The sequence below is a fragment of the Sylvia atricapilla genome, chromosome 9 (assembly GCF_009819655.1).
Source record: "Sylvia atricapilla isolate bSylAtr1 chromosome 9, bSylAtr1.pri, whole genome shotgun sequence".
NCBI classification, from domain to species: Eukaryota; Metazoa; Chordata; class Aves; order Passeriformes; family Sylviidae; genus Sylvia; species Sylvia atricapilla.
In genome coordinates, this window is record NC_089148.1 from 11,599,470 (window position 1) to 11,626,467 (window position 26,998).

Sequence of the window (26,998 nt, forward strand, 5' to 3'; positions counted from 1 at the left end):
TGGCGCCTGACTGAGCAGCTCCAGCTGAGCCCAAGCTCCTCCTGAGGAGCTATTTCCTGTGCTGTGAGCACAACAGGTCTGCAGGAAGCTGTGCTGGCCCTGCAGATGGGATGGGGTGGGATGGGTCCTTCCTAGCTTTGGGGTCTGAGAAACTGGTGACATTAAAGAGCAGGTGCCATTGTGCCCCCCAGCCTGGGCTTGCTGGGCAAGTGCAGTGCCTGAGTGGGGCTGTCCCTGGGAACGCTCAGCCTGGCAGCAGCAGGGCAGGAGTGCAGTGTGGGGCACTGGCCAGCTCCTGGGAGCTGCTCTGTCCCCAGCCGGATACTGGCCCTGCTGCCAGGCCTGGTTTTAGACATCCAGCTCTTCCCCCTTGGAGCTGGGCGTCTGGAGAGTGAGGCACGGAGCTTTGGGCTGCCAAGGCAAACAGCGGTTCTGGGAACTGCTGCTCGGCCTCGTCCCTCCTGTCACGTTCTCACATGAACCCCGCGGGGCTGCCTGCTGGCTGTGCCCCCCTGGGGACCCAGGCATGCCACTGGCCCCGTCTGCTGGGGAAAACAGAGGCCCGGTGGCCCCCGCGATGTGTGGGATCAGCCGCGGCCCCCAGCTGCCCGGGGCCGTGCAGGAGAAGCCCCAGCCCCTGGCCTTGCTCGTGGCCAGGACAGCTGGAGATGCCGCGGGCACAGCTGTGACGGGGACAGCGGGACCCTGCGGCCGCGGCGACACCGCCGGCTCAGGCAGCGAGCTCCGCTGTGCGCCGCACCCTGCACAGCCGCGGGTTTTCTCTCCTGGCAGCCATCCCAGCGGCACAAAGCCTTTTCCCAGGCACAGAGGGCTCGGCAGCGCAGCTCCTGGGTCGGGGAATGGGCTCTGTGTTCGTGTGTTGGTGCGATTTCCATAGAGACCCGAGCCCGCGGATGCCTCAGGGCCCAGGCCGCGCTGTGAATCAGAGCGGTGTGGCTCTGCCGGCTCCTCCCCTGACCCGCAGCCGGGCCCTCACAGCCAAAATTTGCCAAGTTTGCCCCGTGAGCAGCAGCGGTGCTGAGGAGGGAGGTTTCCGTCGCTCATGCGGGGCACAGTGTAGCTGCCAGCAATGCCCTCGGCACAAATCCATCTCCCTTTGCAACTCTCATTTCCCATTATCAATTAACAAGCTTAATATGCCAGCCTCTCTGCTAGACTGTGGCAATCCCCTGCAGCAGGAAGCTGCCCTGATGGCCCGCACAGGCTGATTTTCCTCCCCAGCACCTACTTGTCCCCACACTGTGCCCCAGCCAGGCTCAGCAATGCCAGCAGCTTCCCACCATGGGCTGGCTTTCCCCTCAATTCCATTCTCTCCCTTTTTTTTAAATTATTATTATTATTTTTAATCCTTACATTTTCTTTTCCCCATGAGGGTTTTGCTCAAGGAATGCAACGAAATTAAAAATAGACAAAATTCAGCTCTGCTGCACAAGGGAGTGCTGGGAAGCCTGCAAGCATCACAGCATCCTGCTACACCAAAGGGCACAGCCTGGCTGCTCAGGGTCTGGGTGGGCAATGTCCTCCCACCCTCAGGTGAGTGGAGGGACTGGACACCTCTTGTGACACAAAGTGTCCCCCAGGTACAGCAGGTGCCCACAGGGTGGGTGTTAAGAGCAGGAACCTGAAGGCTGTAAGAGCTTTGGGGTCCTCTATGGGATTACCTGTGTGTGCTGAGGGCTCAGGGCTGTCCCTGTGCTCATGGGTCAGCGTGGGGACCAGAGCACAGACACAGCAGAGTGGCACTTTTCTCAAGCAGGGAAGGCAGCTCTGGCCTCTAATCCTTGGTGCATTTTTGTATTTATTTTTGGGAGGCCTATGCGAGCTGAAAGTGCTCCTTTACTTGAGGCTTGGAAAACATCCTTCCCCTCAGGGATGTCAAATATTTTAATTTTTTTTCAGTCTGGACTTGCTAGTGGGATAAAAAAGTCGGAGGGCCCTGGTGATTACAGACATGCTTTCCAGGGTACAGATGAAAACAGAGAATGAAGTGGATGCAGCTTTGCTTGGAAATCCCCCAAGCCCTGTGAATTTGTCCTGGGCCACTTCACTTGCTGGCTCCTAGGTTTCCTGGGAGCCATCACAGCTCGGCAGAGAACCCACCAGCTGGCCAAACTATCCTGAGGGCAGGATGCAGGATTGTCACCTAGTGGTGCTTCTCGACACAAGGCTGAGAGCACTCCTGCCTGCCACCAGAAATGGGGCTGCACAGCTTGTGCCATCCTTCATCACCCAGAAAAGGCATGGAAAGTGCACAAAGGCTGATCCTAGAGAGGCACAGCATGCTGCACACATGGAAAACACCAGGAAAGGAGTTGGTAGGGGTAGGGATGGTGGGGGCAGCCGTGGGTATGCCTGAGCCAGTCTGTTCAGGGAGGGGAGATGCAACCATCACTGTGTGGAGGGCTCCTCAAATGCAGGGAGATGGTAGGACAGGATGGCCCTGGGACTCTGGGGGGCCAGAGCAAGCACAGCTAAGCAGGGAAGCCAGACATTTAAAGCATTTGCTGGGAAGTCAATAAACAGGAGCCAAAAGGGATGAAGTGCTGGAAGATGTGATTTAAGATGGGATATTAAAAGTGACCCAGTAAGCACAGCTTGTTTCCACAAGGGCCAAGAGCCAGCTCAGCTACTCCCTGGAGTCAGCAGAGGGGCTTTTCCTGGCCTGGCTGAGCTTTGGCTTGGTCCCAGTGGGAGGTTAAAGAAGTGGGTGGAACTACTGGAGAGGGTGTCGGAGAGCAGGCAGGGATGAAGAAGAAAGGATGGCACAAAGCAAGCAGAGGAGGAGGATTTGGGCTGTAAATTCCCCTGCCAGTGCAGTGCCCTGGAGTGTCACACGGGGAGAGCTGCTGGTGCCAGGCCCTGGCTGTGACACTGATGAGGGTGGTGCTGGCTCCCCGTCACCGGCGTTGCTGCCTGGGGGCATCCACGAGGGAACACCCCAGGATGCAGGTGGAACTCTGCATCAGCCTGTAGGTTTTCAGGTAGGGTGAGCAGCTGAGAACCATCCCGGGAGCTCAAGGGGCTCCTGGAGTGCCCTGGGGCAGACTGCTGGGGGAAGAATACCTGTACCGATGGGGTAGAGGTGTAACCCTGTGACTCCTCCTGCTCTCCTCCTCTCCTCCTGCTCTCCTGGCCCTCTGTTGTGCCTGGGGATGTCAGAGCACAGTAGTCACATCCTTTTCACCTTCCTGCTCCACTGCCACGGCATGACCATGCTGAGCAGTGCGCTAACAGAGAGAGCAAACACTTCTGCACCCTTTTGCCTCACCTCCAGTGAATTTTTAACCAGGAATAAAAGGTGTGGCATCAACAGCCTGGAGCCAGCCCAGGGCAAGCAGCTCTGCCAGGGAGGCTGAGGAGGTGATCCCTGGCATAGATCCCCTTCGAGTATCCCCTGAGTAGTGGCCACAGTCCCTGCCAGCCCTCAGCACCCATGTGCATCTCCCTGGCAGGCTGAGGCAATGCCCCCTGGACACCAGGCAGCTTTCCAAAGCAGCAGACTTTGCTTCCTTGACAATCCCGGCTCCATTTGATAACCAGAATAGGAACAGCCAGGCCATGCCTGGAAAATGTACCTAATCCTCCCCCAGCAGGATTTAGCCAGGAGGTTTCCTTGGGCTGCCACTAATGGAAAGCTTGCAGAAAAGAGCAGATGGCAGCGGAGACTTCGGCCAGACTGTACTCGGGGAGCCTGGGTGGAATTGGAGGAGATTTTCCACGTCTGGGTGGGGTTGGAAAGGCAGGCAAGGGCTGCCACACCGTTTTGTCGCAGGGATGGAAGTGGTGGACACATTGGACACATTCGTGTCCCTGCTGTGTCCCCACGTGGGCAGTCCATCCGTGCTGAGCCGGGCGCTGGCCTGCGGCTCCGTGTTTGTTATTGCTCGTGCAGTGTAACATTAACCCCGTGCTGATAATTCACACCCTGCCTCTGAGCGTGAGAGCTGCCCTGACAAGGGGCTGTGGGGGCAGCCAGCTGCCTCGACCGGCCTGGAAGTGCTTTTACAGCTTCAGCTGGAGGTAGACATGTGATTGCCCGTGCCCGCGGCAGGGCGGCTCCGCACTGTGTCCCCAAGGGCACTGAGCACAGATTTTGGCGTGGCAGAGAGTGTATTTCACAGGCTCACACCATTTGGGGCTTTATGGCACCAGTGGCAGTGTGCTGGTGGGTGTGCCCCTCTCCAAGCCCCTTCCCTAAGCCCCCCGCTCCTGGAAGGCCTTTCTGCTTCTGTCCTGCTCACAATTACTCCCGGCCAGCAGTCATCGCCCATCAGCTTTATGAAGACGTATCCCAGAGGTTTTCCTTAGGGTGTAATTTGCCCTGACAGCTGCTTTCGTGCCGTTGTTTTCCCGTCTGTCTGGTAATGGGATTAGCCACGTGCAAATCCGGAGGTGATGGAAGGGGAGCGGGGGCAGAGCCTGCCAGTCCCCGTTACGGGGCACACCGAGCAGCTCCGCGGGCCTTTTGATGGGATCACGCGCCTGGCAGCTCCCCCCAGCCTCTGCCAGGCTTGTTCCAAGCCATCCTATAATTTTCTTGTCAAATTAGAGTTCCATGCTGGGTAGCGTAGTGCATATTTTACAACAAATAGTCTTGGCTGAGAGGGCCTTGGACTTGCACAAGAGTGGGCTGAAACGTGGCCAGAGAGGGAGATTTTGCAGGACTTGGAGTTGTGAGAGTGCTTGGGACAATGCTGGACCAGGGTGTCACTGGTCCCTGGGTCATGCCCTCACTGATGCATCCTGTCCCCTCTGTGCAAGGGTGCTGGAGGGCTGTGAGAACTCTGGAAGCCCCTACCTCACTCCAGCAAGGCAGGAGGGGGAGCCTGGAGCTGCTGCACGGGCAGATGGGCTGGTCTGCTGCATGGAAATAGCTGTTTTTTCTTGCTGTGTTAGCAAAACAAACCCAAATTGGCTTATGTCACCGCCCTGCCTGCAAAAATGCCAGTGGCTTTTCCAGTTGTTACTGTAGTAGTCACCAGCGGCCAAGATGCCTGAGGGAGATACTTGGGTAGGCAGCTCTGGCACACCCAGGAGCTCTTGACTCAAAACTGTGCCCCAAGAAACTCTTGGGGGCTGGAGGGGCCTTGCACAAAATGCGACACAGATGGAGCTGGGGAGCTGGTGCTGGCTCTTGCCAAGGGAGGGGATAGCCCTGGCCATAACAACACCACCCAAACAAACAAATGAGACAGCCCAGGTTTTCCGAGGGCTGTTGCCATGCCATTGGGGAGCGCTGGCGCCTGATGCTTCAGGACAGAGCCTCACCCACAGATTCCTATCAGAGGGCATTGACAGCTGAGGCATGCTCAGTCTAATGGTTAAATTAGCTGGAACAAGGTCTGCAGATAAGATAAAGCTGTGCTTTGCTGAAGAGGCTGCTCTCCCTTGGTGCTGGCTGGGCTGTTTCCCTGTCAGGCTATGAACCTTGATTTGAAATGATGCTTTGGGTGGGGCCTGGGTTTGCTGAAAATACCACCCCTGCCTTTCTCCTGCTGCTCCCTGGTGCTGTCTCTGCCCAGCACTGGAGCTGCCCACTGGATGACTCTGTCTGTCTGTGTGGGCACGGCTCCATGGGCAGTACCCCAGTGAAGAGGGATGAGCTGGCTGCTGCTCACTGCCACACCAAGAATGCTCCCACACAGTTACAGCTTGGTTTTGTGTTCTGGGGGGACCCTGGATGGCAGAAGGAGCAGTGACCCCAAATGTCTGTTGCAGTGTTTCCAGCCAGCTCCCTTCACCACAGTGGGCCCTCAGTGTACTGCTTCATCACACAGCGCTGATGGGTTTCACACACCAGCATTCCAAGTGTTTATGGACTCACTCCCTGTAAAATGGGCAAGAGGCTGTACCCCATGGGGTTCCAAGATGCTGCTGTGCTCCGGGAGCACCTGTAGCTCTCCCTCCTTTCCTGCTGGGGCCCTCTGCCAGACGGCTTTGCTGCACTGCTCCAACCCTGTGCATGCCTGCTGACCAGGGGGACAGGAGCAGGATCCTAACCATGAGCAGGGTGCAGGCATGGCTCCCATGGTGTGCAGGATCCAGGACTGTGTCCTGCAGCAGCCTTCCCCCTGAGATTGCCTGGCTGAGATTCACACAGGTTTGCAGGGCAGAATACCACCATGCTTTGGCTCACTCCTTGTGAAGCAGGCTGGGTGCAGCCTAAGGTCTGTGGGTTCTGGTAACCCAGCAGGGCCAGCCAGGACAATCGAGCAGGCACACAGCCCTATGCAGGCCGGGTTGGCAGACAGCACCATGTGGCTCGCTGGTGCCTGCCTTGTGAGAGTGGCCCTAGTCCCGTGCCTGCTCTCTTGAGTGAACAGACCAATGTCCAGAGAGCTCATGGGGTCATGGAGAGGAGGGGATGGCCAGGCTCTGCTTCAGCTGGGTCACTCGGAGTGCGGTGCCATGTAGAGGCACCTGCTGCCCCAGCCGGGGTGGGAGCATTCCTGCCACAGGAGGAGCTGGGCCCAGTGGTCCATGGGGACTGGGCACAGGGCTGGCCAGCTGGAGGAGACTTGCAGGAGGGCAGTTTTCAGCTGCTGGCCGGCACAAAACCTGCCTTAAAAGGGAGTGCAGCTGAAGGCGTTTGTCTGGGCCAGTCAGTGGCCCCAAAGCAGCCTGGCACTGTGTAGGAGGGGAAGCAGGGCCACCAGAGTGGGGAGAGGACATGCCTTGTCCGTGCATTTCATCAGGATGCCAGCTGCACTCCTCGTGGTGTGGGGAAGGGGTCCTGGCCTGGCTAACCCAGCTGAGTGCTCACCGAGTGCTGTGTCTCTGGTACAGGGGGATATGATGTGGCTGAAATATCGGTGCCTGCATGTACTGGTGCCTCAGGGCAGGAAGAATGGGGAGGAGGCAGGGTGGAGGCCTTTGCAGGACATGTCTGCCTCCCCTCCCATACTGTAAGACACTGTCTCAGCATCTCAGCGTGACTCAGCCTCAGCTGGGAGCTGCTCCCGGTGACATCCTGCCCGTGTAGGTGCTGCACACCCTGCTGAGCCCAGCGCTGCCCTTGGAGCAGGATGGTGCTCCCCAGCCTGCAGTGGGGCTGCCAGCTGGGGGGTGAAAGAGCGGGACCGCTGGCAGCAGCAGGGAGCATCAGCAGGGGGACTGTGCTGGGAAGGGAGGCTGCTGGAGCCAGGCTGGGTCGTAAAGCATTCCCAGCTGAACATGAACTTCGCCTCTGGGCACAGCTTGCCCCCTCTCCTCCTGCACCCACGGGTGGGATCCGATGTCAGCAGGACCCTGTTTGTGTCGGCGAGGGATGCCTTGTATTTTGGGAGGCAGTCACTAGGCGTCCTGGCGCTGGGTTTCACAAGCCCTCGTGACCTTTCCAGCACAGCAACGTGCCCTGGGGAGGATTGTTTCATACAAAACAGACCTTTGGATAGGCTTTTCATTTCCTTCACAGCCAAGCACAAAGGAACAACAAGTCCTCCCTCCTAATAAAATGACAAAGTCAGTGACACAGATGGACTGGCTCTCCACAGTGAGCGGAGCCATGTGCCACACCCACGCCATTCCCAGCGTCCTGCAAGAGCGGGGTTACGGTTCTGAAGCTCCCGCCTGCTTTATCCCGCACCCCCAAATTCTCCATGGGCAGGAGACTCTGCCTGAGGGTCCACTTTTACACTCCCTCCGGAGAAAAAACGTATCTGTGCTCGGAGGGGGTGAGCCCGGGTGGGCAGCACGCCATCAGTCTTTATCTGGGAGCGTGGCTAATTGACAGGTGCCAATCACATCTCCCGCTCTGAGCGGGGCTCTGGGCCACCCCGGGGCACAGCGCGGGCAGGGGGCTGTGTGTGGGCTGTGTGTGGGCCCCAAGGCTGTGGGGCTGGGGGCTGCAAAGGGCGCAAGGCGTGCACCTCGAGGGATTGCAGGGGTCCAGGGGTGCAGGAGGGGTAGGGCTGGAAGGGGCGCAGGAGCCCGTCTCGGCAGCCCCGGCAGCGCCGTGCCCTGGGCGGTCTCCCCCAGCTACGGGCGGGGTGCACATCTGGGCGGGGCGGAGCACACATCTGGGCGGCGCTGGGCGGGGCGGGGCGTGGCGGGCGCGCAGTGACTTTGGCAGGGCCGGCGTGGAGCATCCCACAGGCAGTGCGAGCCGAGTCCCGAGCCCAGCCGAGCCGACACCATGCCCAAGTGTCCCCGCTGCCAGAAGGAGGTCTACTTCGGTAAGGGCGTCCTGTTCCTTCCCAGCCGCCCCCACCTCGGGGGAGCTGTCGGGCACCGACGGCGGGCTGTGCGTCCTCTGGGCATCCCGGCGTCTGGCCCCCATACTGCGCAGCCCGTCTCTGCAAATCCCTGGGGTAGCCCAAAGTTGCTCAGCCCTGCGCTGTGGGTCCCCGGGGTGCCCGGGGTGGGTGATCCTACAGATCCAGCCCCAAGGAGATGCTTGGCTGCAGCACTGGGTGCTTCCACAGCAGCATGGGAGCCCAGCCCCACTTTCTTCCCAGCCCAGCCCGCAGCCCGGAGCCGGTTGGGAGCCCAAGGGCCCAGCTGGTAAACTCGCTGCTCTGAAAGCCTGGGCAGGTGAAGCAAGCACCTTTGCAATGACAAATCCTGCCCTGCGGCAAGTTGCCTGGGTCAGTGGGTCGCCCACATATCGTTCTGTGTGGTTTGGCACAGCAGGATGACACCTCTGAGGGGTGATTTTTAAGCCACTGTTGCATGGTAGGTGTGAGCCTTGTTGGGCTGCTGTCTGCTGCTGGGCTTCCTGCAGATGTCTTCCCTCCAAACTAGGGCCCCAAAGCTCCTCTCCCTTCTGGGGCCATGGACCTGCTGTCCTGTCTGAGGGTGTCTGTGGGATTTGAGCTTCTTACTTTGCTATCGGCTTTTGGAACAGGCAGGTTTGTCTGCCAGACCTCTCCACTTGCCTGGCATAGCTGAACTCGAGGGGGTTTGCTGGGAGCAGCTTAAGAGACACTCACTGCTTTCTAATTTACTCAAGATGAGGTATCTGGAACCCAGGTGCCATCACCGACTTCTTTCTCTGCTTTATTTCTGCTCTGCTCGTGCCCCAGCTATTTGTGCTCAGCTAAGGAGTTGGAGGCTCAAACTCGGGAGCTGCTCTCTGTGCCTGATAGTGATGCCCACACTGGGGAGCTGTACTGGGGCTGGCATGGGCACTGCCCACGGGGGTTCCTGCAGTTGGAGAACTCACTGCTTGCAGCCAGGCTTTGGGATGGGGGTTTTGGCACAATACAGTTTGTGGCTCCCTCCTGTGACTAAGAGTCCTGGCGTGCCTCATTTAGCTGTGTGGCTTGGTATCTCCTTGGTATCAGTACCAAGGTGCTGGTGGCAGTGTGTGCCTTTCCCTGTGGGTGTGTGTCAGTCCCGGTCGGGGTGAGCTGGGTTTGCCATGCCCGCAGGTGCGGCCGTGGAGGAGCTGGGATGGCAGGCTTTGACCAAGGAGGGGTTTGACCTTGCACTTATCGTGCTTGCACTTATTACGAAATGTCTCTGTTGATGCAGAGGCTGAGGAGGGTTGAAAAACTGTTGGAGGACCAAGCTGGTTGCCTGATTTCTGTGCCTGCAGATTATCCAGACCGCTGGCAGGGGAGACAGAGCAAGCCTGGCTCTGGGGCACCCTGAGGCTTTTGGAGCCTGGCGGTCCTGCTTGGGCGTGCCTCAGGCTGCTCTGGGCTAAAGCGTGTCTGTAGAGAAGGGGTGGGGAGGAGATGATGCTGAGGAGACAAGAGATGGGGTTTGCAGGAATTTTGCCCTCGTGCCTGAGTGCTCTAATGAGCCTTAGCAGAGGTCCTGCCCAAGAGTTGGTGCAAATGAGTGTGCAAGAGGTGGGGAGGCTGTGCTCCTTCCAGAAACCCTGTGATAGGAGGGTCCTGCCCTGGGCCAGGCTGAGGCTCCTGGGGCACCCAGGGGGAGGACACTGTTGCTCCTGCCAGGCTGTGGGCACAGGAGGCCCTTTGTGCCACTGGGGAATGGCAGCAGGGCTGCCTTGTGACATTTGGACACTGCCTCCGCTCCCACCTCTGCAGCCACCAGCTTGCTCCTTGTACAGGCTGTTGTGAGCATATCTGAACTGCAAAGAGGTGCTTCAGGCTGCCCAGGGCCCCCTAGGGCATGCATCACCCACACTGGCTTGGTCCCATTTGTAGGCATGGGGACAGTGTTCAGACCTGACTTTGACACGATTTCTGTGGACAGCTCTGTTTAGTCACTTAATAAATTCCCAGGAGCTCAGCTGCCAATATGAAGAGCACACATGCCTGCAGAAAATACCCTTCTCCCCTGCTGTGCTCCAGTGAAAAGGCATCCTGTGCTGCCTCCCTCTCTCCACAAACATGTCCTGGCTCCAGGATGTTGTGCCTCCCATGGCTGCCTGAAGCCCTGCCAGGCTCCAGCTCTGCTCTGGTTTGCCATGGTGCCAGCAGAATCCGAGCTGTGGCTGGAGGGGACTGCTTTGTGTTGGCATGGTGTGGCAATGGCTCTGCCTTTGCAGTCCTCGCCAGCACCCCCTTTCACCCCTGCCAACTCTAGTGATTTCTTGGGCTCCAGCTCACTGGAGAGAAATGAATCCCCTTGCAGGCTGGTGTTGGGAGGAGAGAGGTCCTCAGGTCTTTGGAGGATGGGGCAGAAGTCAGTCCATCCTCATGGATGCAGCCATGCTCACCCTGGGTGTGGCACCACCGCTGCAGATCCACGTTCCTGGATGTGCACAGCACTGTGGGTGCACAGCCAACACCCGGGTTTGAGCACCGTGCCCTCTGTCCTGGACAGACAGACTTGAGAAATGCTGAAAAATGTCCTCCCTAGGGGTGATGGCAAGGCAACCAGTCTGCCAAAACTACCTTTTGCCTGTTCAGTGCCTCAACTAACCCACCTCCTTTCCACGGCAGCCGAGAAGGTGACTTCTCTGGGGAAGGACTGGCACCGGCCCTGCCTGAGATGTGAGAAGTGTAACAAGACCCTGACGTCTGGAGGCCATGCAGAGGTCAGTTTTGCTGCCCAGGAGGTCCCTGTCCCCTGCAACTGAGGGCTGGGACAAGCAGAGGTGGGCCTGATGGACTTTCTCTCTCCCTGCAGCATGATGGCAAACCCTACTGCAACCACCCCTGCTATGCTGCCTTGTTCGGGCCCAAAGGTGGGTGCCTGTGGTGGGGTTCTGGAGGGAATGAGGGGGCTTGGGGCTCCTGTGTCTTGGCGAGCTCCAGCCCTCGGTGTGCTCACCATCCCATGGCAGTGCTGACCCCGCTCCATCTCTTCCAGGGTTCGGCCGGGGAGGAGCTGAGAGCCACACATTCAAATAAACCTCAGGTTGGTGCTTCCCTTGGAGCTCCTCTCCTGTCTCTGGCTCCATGGGCTGGCTGGGGCTGTCTTCCCTCAGGCCAGTGCGGAAGGCAGGCCTGTGTCAGCATCTCTCTGGGCTGCCTGTGACTCCCAGCCCTCAGAGCAGGGCTCAGGTGCCGGGTGCCAGCTGCTCCTCTCCATCAGCCCCAGCTGACTGCCAGCACCTGCTTGGCTCCAGCAGCCGATGCCAAAGGCTGCTGCTTTGTGGCCTGTCGGCAAAGACAGGATCTGTTCTGGAGCGCTGTTGTCCCTGGGGTATCTCTGCTCCCAGCCCAGCCTGACTTCATGCACTCCTCTCTTCCATCCCTCTCCAGGTCTGACGTCCAGGGTTCCCAGCACAACCTGAAGACAGCACAAACACACCACAACAGACCTGCATTTTTGTTTTTAATTCACCCTGTACTAGACTAGCACATTCAAAGCAATAAGTAACCAAGGCTGGGCTGGTGTGGAGAGAGGCTCTGCTCCAGATGGAGTGCTTCCAGGGTGGGGACGTTGGGTTGCCCTGCCGGGTAGGAAATTCGGCTGAGATTGCTGAAGGCTGCCTGGAGAGGAAGACCGCGCCCTTCCAGCCAAAACCTAGCTCTGCTTCAGGCATCCAGCTCTCGTGGCCGGGCCCACAGTTGTATTCTCTTCAATAAATGAAAAGTTGCTTCCCTCCTGTAGCAGCTGTGCTCTCTGTAACAGGAATCCCACGGCACTTGCTCGTGAAGCGTTTGCCACTTTCTTGATGCCCCTGTGGCCTTTGGATTGAGCCCCATACTGTGTGATGGCCCCACGTGCCCTCAGCTGGGGCACAGACGTGTCCTGCTGGGAGGGGATTGACTGTCACATCAGGACAACTTGGTATTTGCTGCTTTTGATCTAAGCAGCCACATGAAAAGGCCAAGGGAAATGAGAGGCTACTGCCGAGGCCTCCCTCAGCACAGACAGCAGAGCTGTAGTGTGAGAAAGCAAGAACTGGCTCACAAGAGCTTTGCTCTTTCGAGCATTTTCAACATTTTTATCCTACTGGAAAAAACAGCACTGACAGATGTCAAAGATGTCAACTTGAGGAATGCTTCCAAAATGGTTTCTTAACCATGTCTTTCCCTAACCTGAACAACTCCATTTACATATTCAGAGATATCTCATCACCCACTGGGATATTTTTGTCTACAGTTTATGCATGCATTTCCTTAGAGTCTGCTCTGCATTTTACTGTCACATGCATTTTACTTCCTGGGCCATGGCCAAAACCCTCAGGGGTCAGAGACACATGGCCGGTGTCAAAATCCTTGGTGTCAGAAGCAGCCTGATCTGATAAGCATCTTAAAACTTCCAATTAAAACTTGCTTGATGCTGCAAGGCGCTGCCTCACCTCCCACCCTGATAGCACAACAAACACAGGCGTCTGTGTCAAAGGCAAACCCTCCCTATTGCTGTCATTAGACTTCCCAGCCAGCCGGGGCTCCTAGGGACCTCCTGCTCCCACTGCTGCCTTTGCCAGCAGCCTCCCGGGGGTGCCAGCACCCATGGACCCATGGCTCCTGGCCATCCACACCCCGTCCCTGTCAGCCAGCCTGCCTCTGGGGCACTGGGACATGGCTTTCCCCTGCCAGCTCAGCTTCAAAATAAACTAGTGATATAATCTCAGCAGCCTCGACCCGTGCCACTGAGATAGTGTTTTCCCTCGGGCATTTAAAGTAATGGCAAACACAAGCCTTGTCATCCTTGGGATTTGTGTAAGCGAGTCCAGCTGGGAAAAGGACCAGCAGATTGGGATCGGGGTCCTTCCCAGCAGGGCCCTGCACTGAAATTTCAGAAGCAGCTTATTCCAAGTACAAGGGGCCAGGCCAGCAGGGATGAGGAAGAAACCAGTGAGAGGTATGGAAAAGCAAGGGTTGCACAGTGGTAGGCTGGGGTGATCCAGCCCTTCAAATGCCAGCCCTTTTCACTGGCAGTGGCTGCAGCTGGGACTGGAGGCAGCATTTTGCTGTGTTCTGCTGTTTCTGTGTGTGCTGCCCAGGGCTCCCTTTTGCTTCTGTCCCTGGCCAGGGATTTGTGGTGTACTTGTGGTGGCTGGGGACATCTCTCCCTGTCCTGCATGCATGCAGGGATGTAGGAACTGAGCTGTGCCAGGCCTGTTAAGCTGCAGCTAAGCCTGAGCTTGCAGGTGCCTCACTCTGTGCTGCAGAGGGGAATATATGTGTGTGTTAAAAAAACAGGGGTCCTTCAAGCATGGGCTGGGGACAAGCCCCTTGGTATTGATTGCCAGAATCTCCTTCTTAGAGTCCTGTTTTTCTGCTTGCCCCACAGTAAGAGCTCCCACTGAGATAGCTTTTAGCCTCAGGACTTTCTGCTGGGATATTCCTCTCCAAGAGCTGTGTTTGTACAAGCCATGCTCTCTGCCTGATCCAGCCTTGATGCTGTGAGGTTGGGCAGTTCAGGCCCAGGTCACACCTGCAAGGAGCCTTGGTCAAAAAAAATATATGATTTTTTAATTTTTTTTTTAAACTTGCTTTGGTCTTTGGAGAGGAAGCAGAAACAGCTGTATCTCATTTGGATAGGAAATTCACACCCCAGCCAAGCCTCCCCTGGATGCTCAGTGAGGCTCGGCAGCGGCTGGCGCGCCAGGGAGGTGGGCTGTCAGCAGACACAATCTCTTCTCCATTTGAGCAGTAAATCTCTGTGGCCTGGAGTGTGACTGCACAGACAGGCAGCAGTATGGTTTCCAGTGCCTCGCATCTGTGATGCTTTTGGTTCTGAGGCTTGGTGGGAGCTTGGGACAGGCAGAGATAGTCCCTTCCCTCCCAATGTGGTGATGCCCTGGCTGTGCTGCTCCTGCAGCAGGGAGAGCAAGATGCTCGGGGCAAATCCCAGCTTTCTGCTCGCCTGGGACAGCAAAAGTTGTTGGGTGATTTACAGCATGGCAATGCCCAGCAGAAAACCTTCCTCTTTGGTTACCTGAAATGCCACCGTTGGTGACCCTGAAGAAAGGGGCAGTGCTTCCTCTGCCGTTATTTTCTAAGCTTGGGCTGAGATCAGTCAGTGGGTTGTGGAGTGATAGTTGCTATAAACACTTCATCACTGTGACAAAAAAACAAACAACATCACAGTTCCTCTGGCAGCTGGGTGTGGGCGAGCCCCAACGCCCTGGGTAGGGAAGCAGAAGAGATTTTGGCAAAGACAAAAAACAGGATGGGTTTAGAAACTTAACTGCTGCTGCTCCCCGGCTTTGTGGCTTTCTGTACAGAAGAGAAAAGGAGAGGGGAGCAGAGAGGGGGCTGGGGGGCCTTTCACCTTTGGGGCACAGTGCAGGCAGGAGTGGCCAGTGAGGGTCATCTGACCCTGTGTCCTCCTCTCGGCACAGATTGACAGACCTTAATCTGAAGCAGGAGCCAGATGTTTCCCTGTGCCTGCAGCTGGCAAGGGAGAGAGCTCAGGCTGGAAGCCCTACAGCAGGGTTCTCCTCGGGGTCATCCTTAGGGAAGGCAGCAGGCTCGGGCCCTGGACAGGGCTGTGCTCTGCAGCTTTCAGGTCACATCTGGACTAACATGTGCTGGGTGTCTGGGTCAACACTACCTTGCTGGGACACAAATGGGGTCACTCACCCTCTCGTGCCAGCGCTGATGGGGACACTGATGTGACCCTTCTACCACTTTCCTTGAGATGATTTTGGGTCTCATCTGTGCAGCCTCTGGCTGGGGAACAGTGGCACAGGGGCTGTGCCTGCAGGGGGGTCCTGCTTTTTGCTGTGGAGAGCTCATGGGGATGAAACCAGGCTGTAGCTGGGTGGTACCTAGTGTGCCAGCACTTTGGGGATTTTTAAGGCTGATTTGTGTTAAGCTCAAAGAGCTCTGACAGGTCACAAAAGTGTCTGCCCATGTCCTAATGCCTCAGAAATCTGCCTTCTTGTGCAGACAGTGTGGTAAGAGGGACTGTGCAGTTGATGTTAGGCAGCAGGAGCTCTGCCAGGTCGCATGGGGAGATGGGACTTCCCGTCCAGCTCTGCAAAGAAGTGGTTAGGGGAAGCCCCATCTCAGAAACGGAAACAGCTCTGCAGAGGTGAAAAGGGGGGGTCAAACCTTGTTGCTGTTGGAGAACAACAGCTCCAGCAAACACTGAAGATACTGAAGGCAGAGGAACTCTGGGTATGACAACCAGGGGTGTAATGAGAAGTGAACGGGACCATGAACTGAGGTACCGGAAACTGAGGTTTAGCTAGGGAGCAAGGAGAAGAGGTTATATGCTGCTCTACTGCCACCCTTTCCTGCTGCTGGGATCCAGTGCTGGAGAACAGCTGGGTGCAGAAAGCTCTGGGCATGTTTGCCAGGTCCTGGGTGGCTTGCCCAAGCAAAGAGCGGAAGTAGCAAAATTGACATCAGGCACCTAGAACTGAATTTTACTTTCACAGCTCTTGAGTTATTTTCAACAAAACAGGGAGAGTTTCCAAGAGGGAAGAGTGCAAGGACTTCCCACTGAAGCCTCTGTCTTCTTTTGGTGAGTCTTGTGTTAAAGGCCCTAGGGGAAGAAGTCAGAGGGAGTTTCTCTCCGTGCAGAGGAACTTGGCTCTTAAAGCAAAAAGGGTGAAACTCCCAAGAAGAGAGTTGCTGAGACCTCAGGCCTCTTTTTAATCCTTCCCAATTCACTTATCATACTGAAAGTCCTGCATCAGAGGGCCTGAAACACCAACCCCTTTCTTAAGCATCCAGCTGCTGGGTGCTGACCTTGAATTTTGGCATTACAGCCCACACACAAGTCTGCTGCTGACTTACTGCTTGTGTCCAGGAAAACCTGCACTATGTCATGGGGTCAGGATGGCATTGCTGCATCTGTGCAGGCAATCAATGTTCACAGCCTGTGCTTGCTTGGCTCCTTTCTGCCAGCATGCTGCCAGGTCGTGCCTTTTCCCACTCTGCCTAACATGATGTCCCAGTGAGGGAAGAGCAAGAGTGTATAAAAGGGCCAGGAGGGCTGGGGAGAAGCTGGAAATGTTTGCAGTGAAAGTGGTGCAGCCTGCCTGCCTAACTGCTCAGGGTGTGAAACGCCCCGGCCACCCAAGACCTCCCTCAAGCAGGCAGGGAGGGAAGCTGTGCTGTGCTCTGATGGCTGCTCAGCAGATACCATACTGCAGGAAGGAGAGGAAAAAGAGAGGGCAAGGAGAGAAGTGCAGAACTCTGGCCACCTGAGCTGGTGGTGGAGTGTGGGAAGCGCTGATGCCTGGCTTGGGGGCCTGGCCAGGAGACAGGCTGGCTCCCGCCCACGCCTTCACGGGGATAAAAGCATTAAGAAAAAACCCCAAAAGACCAAAGGAGTTGTTTTTGCAGCAGGAGAGCTCACACCTTCCCCTTGGCAGAGCGGGACTGAGACGACATCAGGAGGCTGTGGTGCCACTGGAGCGGGCAGGCATGGTTGCTATCGCATACAATCGGCATGAGGCAATGGGATAGGGCTGCCCTCATCATCCCTGGCAACCCTGCACAGGCAGCAGGGCCGTGTGTGGTGGCGAGTTGCCATGGCACGGTGCAAACAGGCGCCCTTGGCCCCACTGAGTCACCCTGCACGGAAATGACCGCAGCTGACACATGGCGCCAAAAATGGGTGGCTGTGTGCCACTACATGGGCCCGGGAGCCCAGAGAGGGCAAAGTTCAGTGGCCTCTCCCAGCTAAAGCATCCCTGGCCCCTTAGTATGTGCCCAGACTTTCCCTTCCCATTGTGGTCCCCGCTGCCATGCTCGCCCCGAATCTGCCTCAGTGCCTGGGAGCCAGGGGACCAGCTGATAAGCCAGCTCTGTCCTGCTTTCTTTCAGAGTGGGTCCTGGAGGCTTCCAATCTCCACCATGACATCAGGCTTGTGTGAACAACAATGACATGTGTGCTGATGTTGGCCAGCCATTGCTGGTTTCCATCTGCCAGGATGCTCTTGCTTGGGAGAGGAGAACTGAGGGTGGCCTGGGTGCAACAGGGCTCTGCTGCCAGTGGGGTCCCATAGCCATCCCTGCTGGGACAGCACGCTGGGGGCTGTCACACCATCACCTCCTCCATCTGCCCATAGCACGGGGTCCAGCTCTGCAGCAGGAAACCGCCGCCTTCCCGTGGGCTTCTCCCACCCTGGGAACACCGCCCAGGCAGCTGACAGAGCAGATAAATGGGGCCTCACGGGCCTTAGGCTGAGCACCCGCTGTGCTGTGCCATGCCAGAGAGCCTGGGATGATCTGCCCGGCCTCCAACTCGCCTGTGGCCGAGTGCCAGCCCTGCACAGCGCCAGGCGTCCTGTGTCAGCTGTGCCCACGGGGCTGCGTGCCACAGGAGCCACGGAGAAAGGGGACACTGGCCAGCAGGACAGCCAGCCCTGTGCTGGGGTGCCACGGGGCTGGGCTGCCAGCGGGATGGAGACGTGGCACCGGGGCTCTCAGTGTGCTGGGGTGGGGTGAATCCCAGCTGCTGAGTGCTGATGTTCGCTGCCCTGGGGGTTGCTGTGTTGGTTGGGGGACAGGAGCTCAGAGGAGGGGTAATGGACAGAACCACTCACTGTGCGTGCACTGGGCCATGCAGGAGAGCCCTTGTCTTGGCAGCTGCCCTGGGAGGAAAGGCCTAGACAGAGGAATGTGTGTGGGGACAGGGATAGCTTTGAGCTGGGTTTATGGAGTGGTCAAGAAAACACAGGAAATTGGCTGCAGCTGAAGGTCCTCCTGCCTGGAGACTGCAGCGGGGAGGGCAAAATAGACAAGCGATGTGTCATGGAGGGACCAGACAGCGCCTGATAGCAGCAAGGCATGGAAAGCCAAGAAGGATGCCAAAGACAGCAGAGGATTGTCCCGGTTTGATAAAGCTCTAGGCAGTAAAAAAGGACTTTATGAGCTGTTGGAAACCAAAGGAAAGGAACCATGTGGAAATGCCAAGCCTGTTAGGAAGGAGAGCAAAGAAGTGGACACAGATTGCTGAGCTAGAACTGGATGAGGGATAAGGAAAATGTTTTCCAGGCCATTAGGAAAGTGAGACAACAGCTGCTAGAGAAGATATTTTAAAAATCCTTGAGCCTGGAAAACTCACACCCAGGGGTCCTTTCAGGGCTGGCTGGAGCAGGAGCCAGGATCCACAGGACTGAGAGAGCTCTAAAGCAGCACTCAGCACTGGGAAGGGCTGCACTGCCCAGCACAGGGGTGGGAGGCAGGAGAGGAGCAACCAGAGTGCAAACACAGTTCAGGTTGGCTGGAGGTCTCTCTGGACCACTGTGATTTCTCTCCTCATTGCGAGCAGCCATTTGGCTGCAAGAGCCTGTTCCGTAGCGGGAAGGAATTTCACATGTTGTTTCATGTTGTTCAGATACTAGTGGAAAAAAAAGTAAAGATATTGTGCTAGATCCACAGTGAGCACATTAAATGGGCTATGAACTGGGGAACTGGCCAAGGAACCATCGGTGGGGGCTTCCAGCAGGTCTCATGTCCAGGCACAGGCAGGATCCCCGCAGTGCTGGTGGAGCAGATCCGTGTCCCTGGCTGTGCTCCCTCTGTAAACCCACAGCAGGAATCCATCTCTGTGCCAGGCTTTGGTTCTGTAAATCCTGGTCATGGGTGAACTTCTCTCAGGAGATCAGGCTTCTCCCAAACAGCAGCTCCCTTTCCCTCCCACGGCACCCCCAAGGATTAATCCCTGGGATTAACTCATTGCAGGGGTTATATGCCTGGGGCCCGAGGTGGCCGCATCGCTGAGCAAGAGGCAGGCAGGAATATCCGCAGGTCAGCCGCTGCCAAACCCTGCTCTCCCATCGTCTCAGCAGCTCCGGTGACTGCAGCAGAGCTGGGTTTTTGCAAGAGCCGAGGCCGGGTTTTGTAACAGCTGTGTCCAGCAGGAAGGGAGGGGGAAGTTCGCAGGGCTTCCCCGGGTGTTTTTTGCCGGGGCAGGAGGCGCGTCCACGGCTCAGGGACGGGACATGTGTGGGTCACTGTGCCCCGAGCCACGCGGGCGGGCGGGATAAGCGTCGGGACCATCGGTAGTCCGGGAGATGCGGGGAGATGCAGGGACATCCAGGGACACAGGCAGGGCGATGCAGGGCCATGCAGGGCGATGCAGGGACATCCAGGAACACAGGCAGGGAGATGCAGAGACATCCAGGGAGATGCAGGGGCATGCAGAGACATCCAGGGACATACAGGTCCAGAGACATCCAGGGCCACAGGCAGGCCCGGCGCGGCCGCAGCGCCTCCTCCCCGCCGCCAGGGGGCGCTGCGGCGGGCGGGCGGGCCGGAAGGGCGCTCCTGCTGGGGCCGGCAGCGGCGGGCGCGGAGCGATGCGCGGGCGGCAGCGGGAGCGGCCCCGGGAGCGCGGCCCGGCGCTGCCCGCCGCCGTCGGGGCGCTGTGCCGGGCCCTGCCGCCCCGCGCCCGGCCCGCCCCCGACACCCTGCGCCGCGCCAGGTTCGACCGGCCGCAGGCGGTGAGCGCCGGCCGCTCCGCCCGGACACGCTGCGGGGCACGGGCACAGGGCGGCGGGGACCGCCGGGACACTGGAGTGCGGCTGGCTCCGGGGACAGGGGCCGGATGGCAGCACCGAGCCGTGGGCAGGCCCTGCGCTCCCGGTGTGCGCCCGGCTGACACGTGTTACGGAGCTCTCGGCAAACTCGCTGCTCTGGGAGGGGCCGTGTTGTAACTTAAGGCTCGGTGTTTCACCCCGGGCTGCGACACCTTCTCAGTGTCATCTGGGGTTTGCTGCCCTTTGCCTTACCCCAGCTTGGGCCTTGTTGCTTTGTCCCCCAGGCTTCCAGCTCGCACACAGGGTACCTCCCTTCATCGGCTATTTTAAGGATTTTACGAGTGTTGACTGAAATTCCAGCCGTAAGAATCACTATTTGAATTTGTCAGCATGCCGTCCTTGTGTGGCGAAACCCAGTTCCCACTCATTCTCTGGTGCCTCTTTGTTTGTGAGTTTCTGACACTCATGGTCACATCTTAGCAGTGTGTTCAAGTGCTCGTTTGACTCCGGGTGAGCTGTACCACACGTGCTTGTATCAGAGCAGATTTTGGAATGGTCCTCTACACGAGTCTCAGTAGAAGTGCTGGGACTTGCTGTACATTGGCCCTTTTTCTTTCTGGGTGCTCCTCTCTGTGGATTCTGTGTTCATGAGGCAGGTAATAAAATGCCTGATCTGATGGTGTTGGCTGAAATCAGCAAGTGTGGTGTTCCGTATGTGATGTTCAAATATGGGCTTAATTGCCTAATTAAGAGTAAATAATACAGCAGATATTTTTTTCCTGCTGATCATCCCTCTCTTTTGCAGAGCCTGGACTTCTGGAGGCTGCTGTATGTGCTTCTGAAGCAGATCCACAGGGGCAGGTGGACAGAGTCTGATGCCATAGGTAACATCATTCTGGCTGACTGCAGTTTCCATCTGTCCTGGGGAAGAACTGGCCCTGGTTTTGTAGCACCTTTGGCTCCTTACTCCCTGTCGTGAGTGCTCTGTGTTGAACACGCCACCAAGGTCCTAGGCGTCAGGTTTACTGAGGAGTAAACTGGGATGTTTCCCCAGCTCTTGCATCCGTGTGAGATTTTCTTGCAGGTGAATCTCTGCAGTGATGTTAGGCATTCTCAGTATCTGCAAACACAGAAGTAGATTTGATTTTCCTTTGGTTCCTTCTTTTCCTATTCCCATGATTCTGTTGGTGCTTTTCTGTCCAGTCCTGTGTCAGAGCCAGGAATTGCAACTTGAGAACCATAAAGGCAGTGTTTTGGATTGAAGTTCAAGACAAAACAAGAAATAGACCGTGTGATTATTTTAAGAGGAACTGTGAGCAATGTCTTTATGAATAGGGTCACTGCTCCAGAGAGGAGCTGAATGCAGATTAGCTTATCAAAATAGCAGAAGACTATTTACTTCTTAAATTTATGTTATTCCAAGTGCAACACTACTCCCCATCTTCTCTCTTGAAATATGTTTATCTGAAGCCTTTTCATTGTATGAGAATTGTATTGTGAGGCATCAAGGTCTCCTCATACCAAATCCACTTAATATTCACTTTTGCCTTTGAAAGCAAAACACCATAAACAACACTGTTTAAGCCCCTGAATAGCCGTGAGTCTGGTGGCTCTGCAAAGGGAATTAAGAAAGGTTAAGCATTGTGGAATGCAGAACAAAACCAGCATAGTTTTGCTGGTAGCTCAGCAGGAAGTCCTGTTACTCGCAGGACTGTTATTTTTCATGTGGCTGTTTTATTTTTCCACTTGTGCACAATCTGCTGTGTGGGGCAAGGCTGTTTATTGACTGTCTTCCACAGCATTATGGATGTGGTCCTGCACATGTGCAACCTTATTGGATCCTGGCTGCTCCCATACTAATTGCCTGTGGCATTTGGGGATAGAATTTCCAAGTGCATGTGGCAGGTTCCTGACTCTAGAGAGAGCAAGCACAACCTCCACTGGTATATTGTGAGGTAACAATGTGTGGTTCTTCTGCTAAGAGCTGCTCAGCTGATTTCTGAGAAACATTTTAGTCACAGTTTGGTGATTAAAGCTGAAATTCAGGCTGGAGAGCTGTACTGTTTTTCAAATGACACTAATTACTTTTGCTTGGCAAGTGAATGAGTTGTCTGTTGTGAACACAATCAATATTTTACTGCTTTTCTTCTCTGCCCCAGCTCTGGTCTCTCTGGTGTATTTAATGCAAATGAAATAAGCCTTGGGCACAGGCACTAAATAACTTTCTCAGGTTTGTGTAGGATCCTTTTACACAATAGAGAATTGAAACAGATTCCTCTAATCCAAGTCTAGTGCCTTAGTCCACAGATCAAGCTTTCCTTTTCCTTGCTCTTTTTTGTACAACCTCTTAATTACCTTGGTTAAAACAAGGGGAGCAGCAGTTGCCGTATCCCAGAGGAAGGCTGTGAAGGCTCCTTTGTAGAGGTTACTGTGTGCATAGAAACAGCTTTCTGGAAAAGAGAAGCCATTTTCCAGTGATCTCGTATCCTTTACTTTTCAAAAGGAAACGCTGATCTTTGGCTGGTTCAGGAATCCTCACTGAAGCCTGCCAGTCAGTGGTTCTAAAATTCTGCAGCTGCCTCCTGGTTTCTTGTTCTGTGAGAATTTTTTCTTCACACAGGGAAAAGCACTTAACTGCAAACTTTGGTGTAAACTTACTGTAAAATCCAGCCCCTTAAACGTGTTACTGCAGTGGGTCACAGGACAGTGCAGAGTCAGAGTAAGCTGTATGAATACTCTGGATGTAACCTTGCTGATGAAATCATGATTGATGGTTTCATGCTGCTTGTGCTTTACAGAGGCTGATGAACTTGGTTAACAACTTGTCAGCCATACCAGGCAGTAGTGCAATATGCATTTGGATAGTTGGAGGAAATATTTCTTGTCTGGAAATGCTGCTGAGTTTTTTATAGCATGGGAAAGAGGTCTGGAGCTGCAATAGATTTTTGTTTGTTTGACAAATGTAGCAGAAAATGTTGTTCTGAAGCAGTAGTTTCCTATAATACCACTACCTATGCAGGTGTTTCTTGTCTGAGGGCATAATGTATCTGTGTCTGTGCTTGTACTTGGTTTGTAGTTTCTTTCCATTTTAGCCTGCCAGGCTAGTGCATAGCCCTTATTTGAATATCATCTTGTAAATCACTGAAAATATTTGTCATGACTCACAGTGGAAGAGCACAGCTTGAATATAGTTTTAAGTGAACTGAACCCTGAGGTTTATCCCCAGCTTGGTCTTACTTGCTGAATATACTTTTATAAATGATATCTGTGGAGAAGGGGATTAGTTGGAAGCCTTGTGAAGGTCTTTCTGTATAAATTTCCTAATCCTAATGCCATAAGAAGATGTCAGAGAGGTGTCTGGTGTTATCTTCTAGCTGAGTGATGTTTTTTCCTCTCTCTTAGTTGCACATTGCAGAAGGATCCATCTTGGTCCTGAGTACTCACATAACCGTTACAGCCATTTATACTTTAGCCTTTTACCTTGAGCACTGCAGAGGTGAGGAAAACGAAGGGATTTCTCCAAGGTCAGGGGAAGGCTCTTGGAGCCCCAGTTCCAGATCCATGCCTTGACTGCTCACTCCCAGTTCCTGCCTGCTACACCAGCTGTACCCTCTCCTGTGAGGGCAGCGTGTTGCAGAGGGAGACATGAAAGAGGGGGAGATGAAGGACCAGAACAACACAGAAATTTAGGTGGTGAATCTGGCCTGAGAGAGGTATCAAAGCAATGAAATGGTGTTAAAAAAACCCCAAAAGACAACCTGACTTGCTCTCCTTTCCTCCACTTTGATATGTAATTTTTTTGAAGAGCTCCTTGAACTGCAGATGGCAGCATGTGATGCTTATTTGCTTTGAAAAAGGAGGAAAGCCTGTACTGATCATCCTTCCTTTTGGGGTATTTCTGCTGTTACGTGTTATGGCAACACCTTTCTTGACAAATGCACACAAAAAAGGAAAGGATGGCATGAAAACCCTGCTCATGTAAGAAGGTTCACGAGTGATCAAAATAAAATCTTGATATCTCCATGCTCCTCATGTGCTTGAGGGATTTGGGTTCACATCTGTAGCAACATTTTTAGCGGGCCATAGGCATTTTTGCCACCCTGACATGGGTAAGGGAAGCTGCTTGCTTCATTCACAGGTTCTGTGGAAAGAGCAAATGGAGTGATCAAGGTCTTCTGCTTTGTAAGGATGCCTAAATTGCATGAAACTGTAGATTCCTCTAGCTCCACCCAGCTGTGACAGCTGTCAAAGTGAATGTCCAAGGGAAAGAAAAGAGCAAATCTAGAAGGATGCTTTCATGGCATGGGGGAATATTCCTTCAGCCTCTAGCAGTTTACATCTCAGACTTTCCAGTCCAGAGAGGATATGTTTGTGTTTCATAAGTTACCATAAACTGCTGTTCTGTAAATCCAGTTCCTCCTTGAGCCTGAGTGACTCTTAAATAAGAGTCCATAGTGTCCCACAGTGAGCAATTTCAGAATTTTGCTACATGTGTGAAGAGCATCTCTTTTGTTGTGTTTTGACTCACATGCTTGCTAGCTTTGGTGGCTCACAGTTCTTGTGTTGAGTGTTGTGCAAACAAATAATCCACTCTTCACCCATTGCACAGCACTCAGGATTTTGAAGAGTTTTGTCACATCCATTCTTACTCATCTTCTTGGCCTACTTCATCGCTTCTTACAATGCAGCTGTTCTGTACTTGTGATAGTATTTGTCCTTTCTCTTTATTTCTTTCCCAATCTTCTGTAGCCTTTATGGGAGAGAAGAAATAAGGGTCACAGTGGGTATTTGTGTTCTGTTTAGTGTCCTTGCTAGGTTTCTCGCACTGAGTTTGCCTTTGGATGCCTGTCAGAACCAATTGTGATACTGTCATTAAAAACCTTATCATCTGAGGTTGTGTTCCTGAGCTCACTGAGCAGTTCCAGACCCAGTCTTACGGTGTAAATCAGTAAAGTTAGGAACATTTCTTTCTTTGTGCACATAATTTTTCATTTTTTCTAAAAATACTTTTATCTAACTTTTTAAAGCTTAGGCACAAGGTTCTGCAGTCCTTCATGATCTGCCTGCATTCTTTACGACTAATATCACATCAGCACCAGGTTTTCTGTCACTGTCACGTTGTCTAAGTGTCATTTTGAGTTTGAACAGCAGCTGGTTCAGCACAGAGCCCTCACGTGAAACCACTGTTTGTTCCTGCCCTCTGGTTCTTGTCTGCTGGGCACTTGTCATTGATTCAAGGGCTTTTCCTCTCCCTCCACTGGAGTGCCTTGGTTTCTTTGTGCAAGCTGAATCTCAGTGGGAGCTCTAAATGTCTTGCATTGGTTGAATCTTCCTTAATCTCGTGCTTCTTGTTGCCCTCAGAGAACTCCAGAAACTTTTTGAGTAGGTCTTCCTTTTACAACTGTTTGTTCTTAGCCAGTATATGTTGTTTTCACTGTCCCCCTAATTGTGTTCTTTATTCTGTTTTTGACTTAGTACAGAGCCAAGGCTTACTGGGCAGAACCTTTTTTAATAATAACTTTCTCTGTGTTTCCTCAGTATTTTACAGCCCTGCAGTGCCTGTCGTGTAGCTGTCAGGTAACATTTGCTGGTGTGAAGGAATATGGATCAGGGCATTTCTGAGAATTTAATAGCCCATGTACTGTGCTGCATTATCTCTGCTCTCTGGTGCTCAGAGATTTCCAGCAGGCTGTGAAACTCCTATCTCTAAATTCCAGTTTAGTTCAGGAGTGAAGTGATTCAGAGTGTTTACTAATTCATAGCAGGCTCGGTGACTCATAAAAAATGAATAGGTGAATTGGAGTCCCATTGTGGTGGGGGTGGCTAGTTCCCTTTGTCGCCTTTGGTAATTTCCAAGAGAGTGTTACTGGTCTTGATCCCAACTTCGAATTTCTTCTTTCCCCTGGGCAGCAGATGCTGTAATCAGAACGAGGCAGTATGAAGAAGGCTTTTAACCTTTGCCTTCTGTCCCTCACCGGTTGTTGATAAAGACTAAGTCCTTACTGTCTTCCTGAGGCTGGCTGGAGAATGCTGGCCTGAGAGGAGTTCTGGGGCTGAGTGATGGAGTGCCTTGGTGCAGTGTGCTGCCCTCAGTTGTTTTGTTCTTGCAGGTGCCCAGGTGAAGTTTGTGAAGTGGGCGCTGTGGTACCACGGCTACGGCCGGCGGCAGCTCCAGCGGCTCCCGGCTGATGGCTCGGCGGGCAGTCGGGAGCTGCTGCTGGCCTTCTCCTGGCTGCTGCACAGCCTGGGCCTCCTGGAGCAGCTGCTGGCTCACAACAGACTGCAGACCGGGGACGAGGCCGCTGTGTGCTCGGTGAGCGTGCTTGTGTCCTTCTGCCCTACCCTGCCCACCCGTCACCTGGCAGAGCAGCTGTGGGGCCACCAGCGTGGGCTGGGTGCTGTCGTGGTGCCTTGGCACATGAGGGACTTCAGAAAAAAGGCCAGCATCAATTTGCTTTCCTTTCTCTAAGCTTTATGCCTGCAGGTCATTTGGGTTCTTTCTGTTTATCAGCCTCCCACCCCTGCCTGAATTCCCTGATTTCTATTTCCAGTGTAGGTGAGAGACCACTGTGGAGGAGTGCAAGTAAGTGAATCTCTCCAATCTCTCTGTTTCTGTGCTTTGGGCTCCCAGACTGAACTGTGGGGGGTTCTGCAGGGAGGCAAACAGGTTACCAGTGAATGCTGGCTGTGTTGGCACTGTTGGGTAGAGCAGGTAAGGGTAAGGCAAATAATACCTTTTGCAAACAACAAGGTCTCAAATGGTGGGTCCTGCTCTTGAGGTAACTAATGAGCTTGTAACTTCTTTGAGAACACAGTGGAGTATGTTACGTTTTTCATTCATAAAAGCTTTTAGTACATAGAAAGTCTGTTCTAAAGTATCATCTAGTCAGACGCTAATTACTGCTCAGTCTGCTTCAAAATGATAGACTCACCGAACTTCTTAGTGTTTTGGCAAAGGACATTGTAGGTCAGAAACCAAACCTGCTGATAATCTTGGGGTGTCTAAGGTCTGTGGTCTTTCGTGAACCCATACATGTTTTTTCCCTGGTTTTCTAGAGCCTTTTTAGGGGGCAGCAGAGCAGGAAAGCAAAAGTTTGGAAAGCTGCAATGTAAAAACAGTGTCTTCAGAAGGAAAACACTTGTACAAGTGGAAAACAGTTCAAAGGAAAGAATCCTCTTTGTAACAACATTAGAAGAAGTAGTTTGAGGAAAGGG

The 26,998-nt window shown here is 54.3% G+C and overlaps 2 protein-coding genes across 2 annotated transcripts in view; both read left to right on the plus strand.

Moving 5' to 3' along the window:
* Nucleotides 1-8,050: 8,050 nt before the first annotated feature.
* Nucleotides 8,051-11,996, plus strand: CRIP1 (cysteine rich protein 1). Its single transcript, XM_066324862.1, has 5 exons — nucleotides 8,051-8,195; nucleotides 10,881-10,975; nucleotides 11,068-11,125; nucleotides 11,251-11,298; nucleotides 11,646-11,996. Exons 1-4 carry the CDS (start codon nucleotides 8,156-8,158, stop codon nucleotides 11,289-11,291), a joined length of 234 nt encoding a protein of 77 aa, XP_066180959.1. The 5' UTR covers nucleotides 8,051-8,155; the 3' UTR covers nucleotides 11,292-11,298; nucleotides 11,646-11,996.
* Nucleotides 11,997-19,602: 7,606 nt separating this feature from the next.
* TEDC1 (tubulin epsilon and delta complex 1) overlaps nucleotides 19,603-26,998 on the plus strand; it is a 66,382-nt gene continuing 58,986 nt past the window's right edge. The window contains exons 1-3 of the mRNA XM_066324863.1: nucleotides 19,603-19,747; nucleotides 20,589-20,667; nucleotides 25,894-26,096. Coding sequence (XP_066180960.1) covers nucleotides 19,604-19,747; nucleotides 20,589-20,667; nucleotides 25,894-26,096 — 426 coding nt within the window. The 5' untranslated portion in view covers nucleotide 19,603. The remainder of the gene's footprint in view (nucleotides 19,748-20,588; nucleotides 20,668-25,893; nucleotides 26,097-26,998) is intronic.

What these genes read in the sequence shown, in the direction of transcription:
- CRIP1 (XM_066324862.1), top strand. Translation starts at nt 8,156, where the DNA reads ATGCCCAAGTGTCCCCGCTGCCAGAAGGAGGTCTACTTCG. An exon ending in CGTCTGGAGGCCATGCAGAG is followed by an intron (nt 10,976 to 11,067) that starts GTCAGTTTTGCT and finishes CTCTCCCTGCAG; the next exon opens with CATGATGGCAAACCCTACTG. An exon ending in TGCCTTGTTCGGGCCCAAAG is followed by an intron (nt 11,126 to 11,250) that starts GTGGGTGCCTGT and finishes CATCTCTTCCAG; the next exon opens with GGTTCGGCCGGGGAGGAGCT.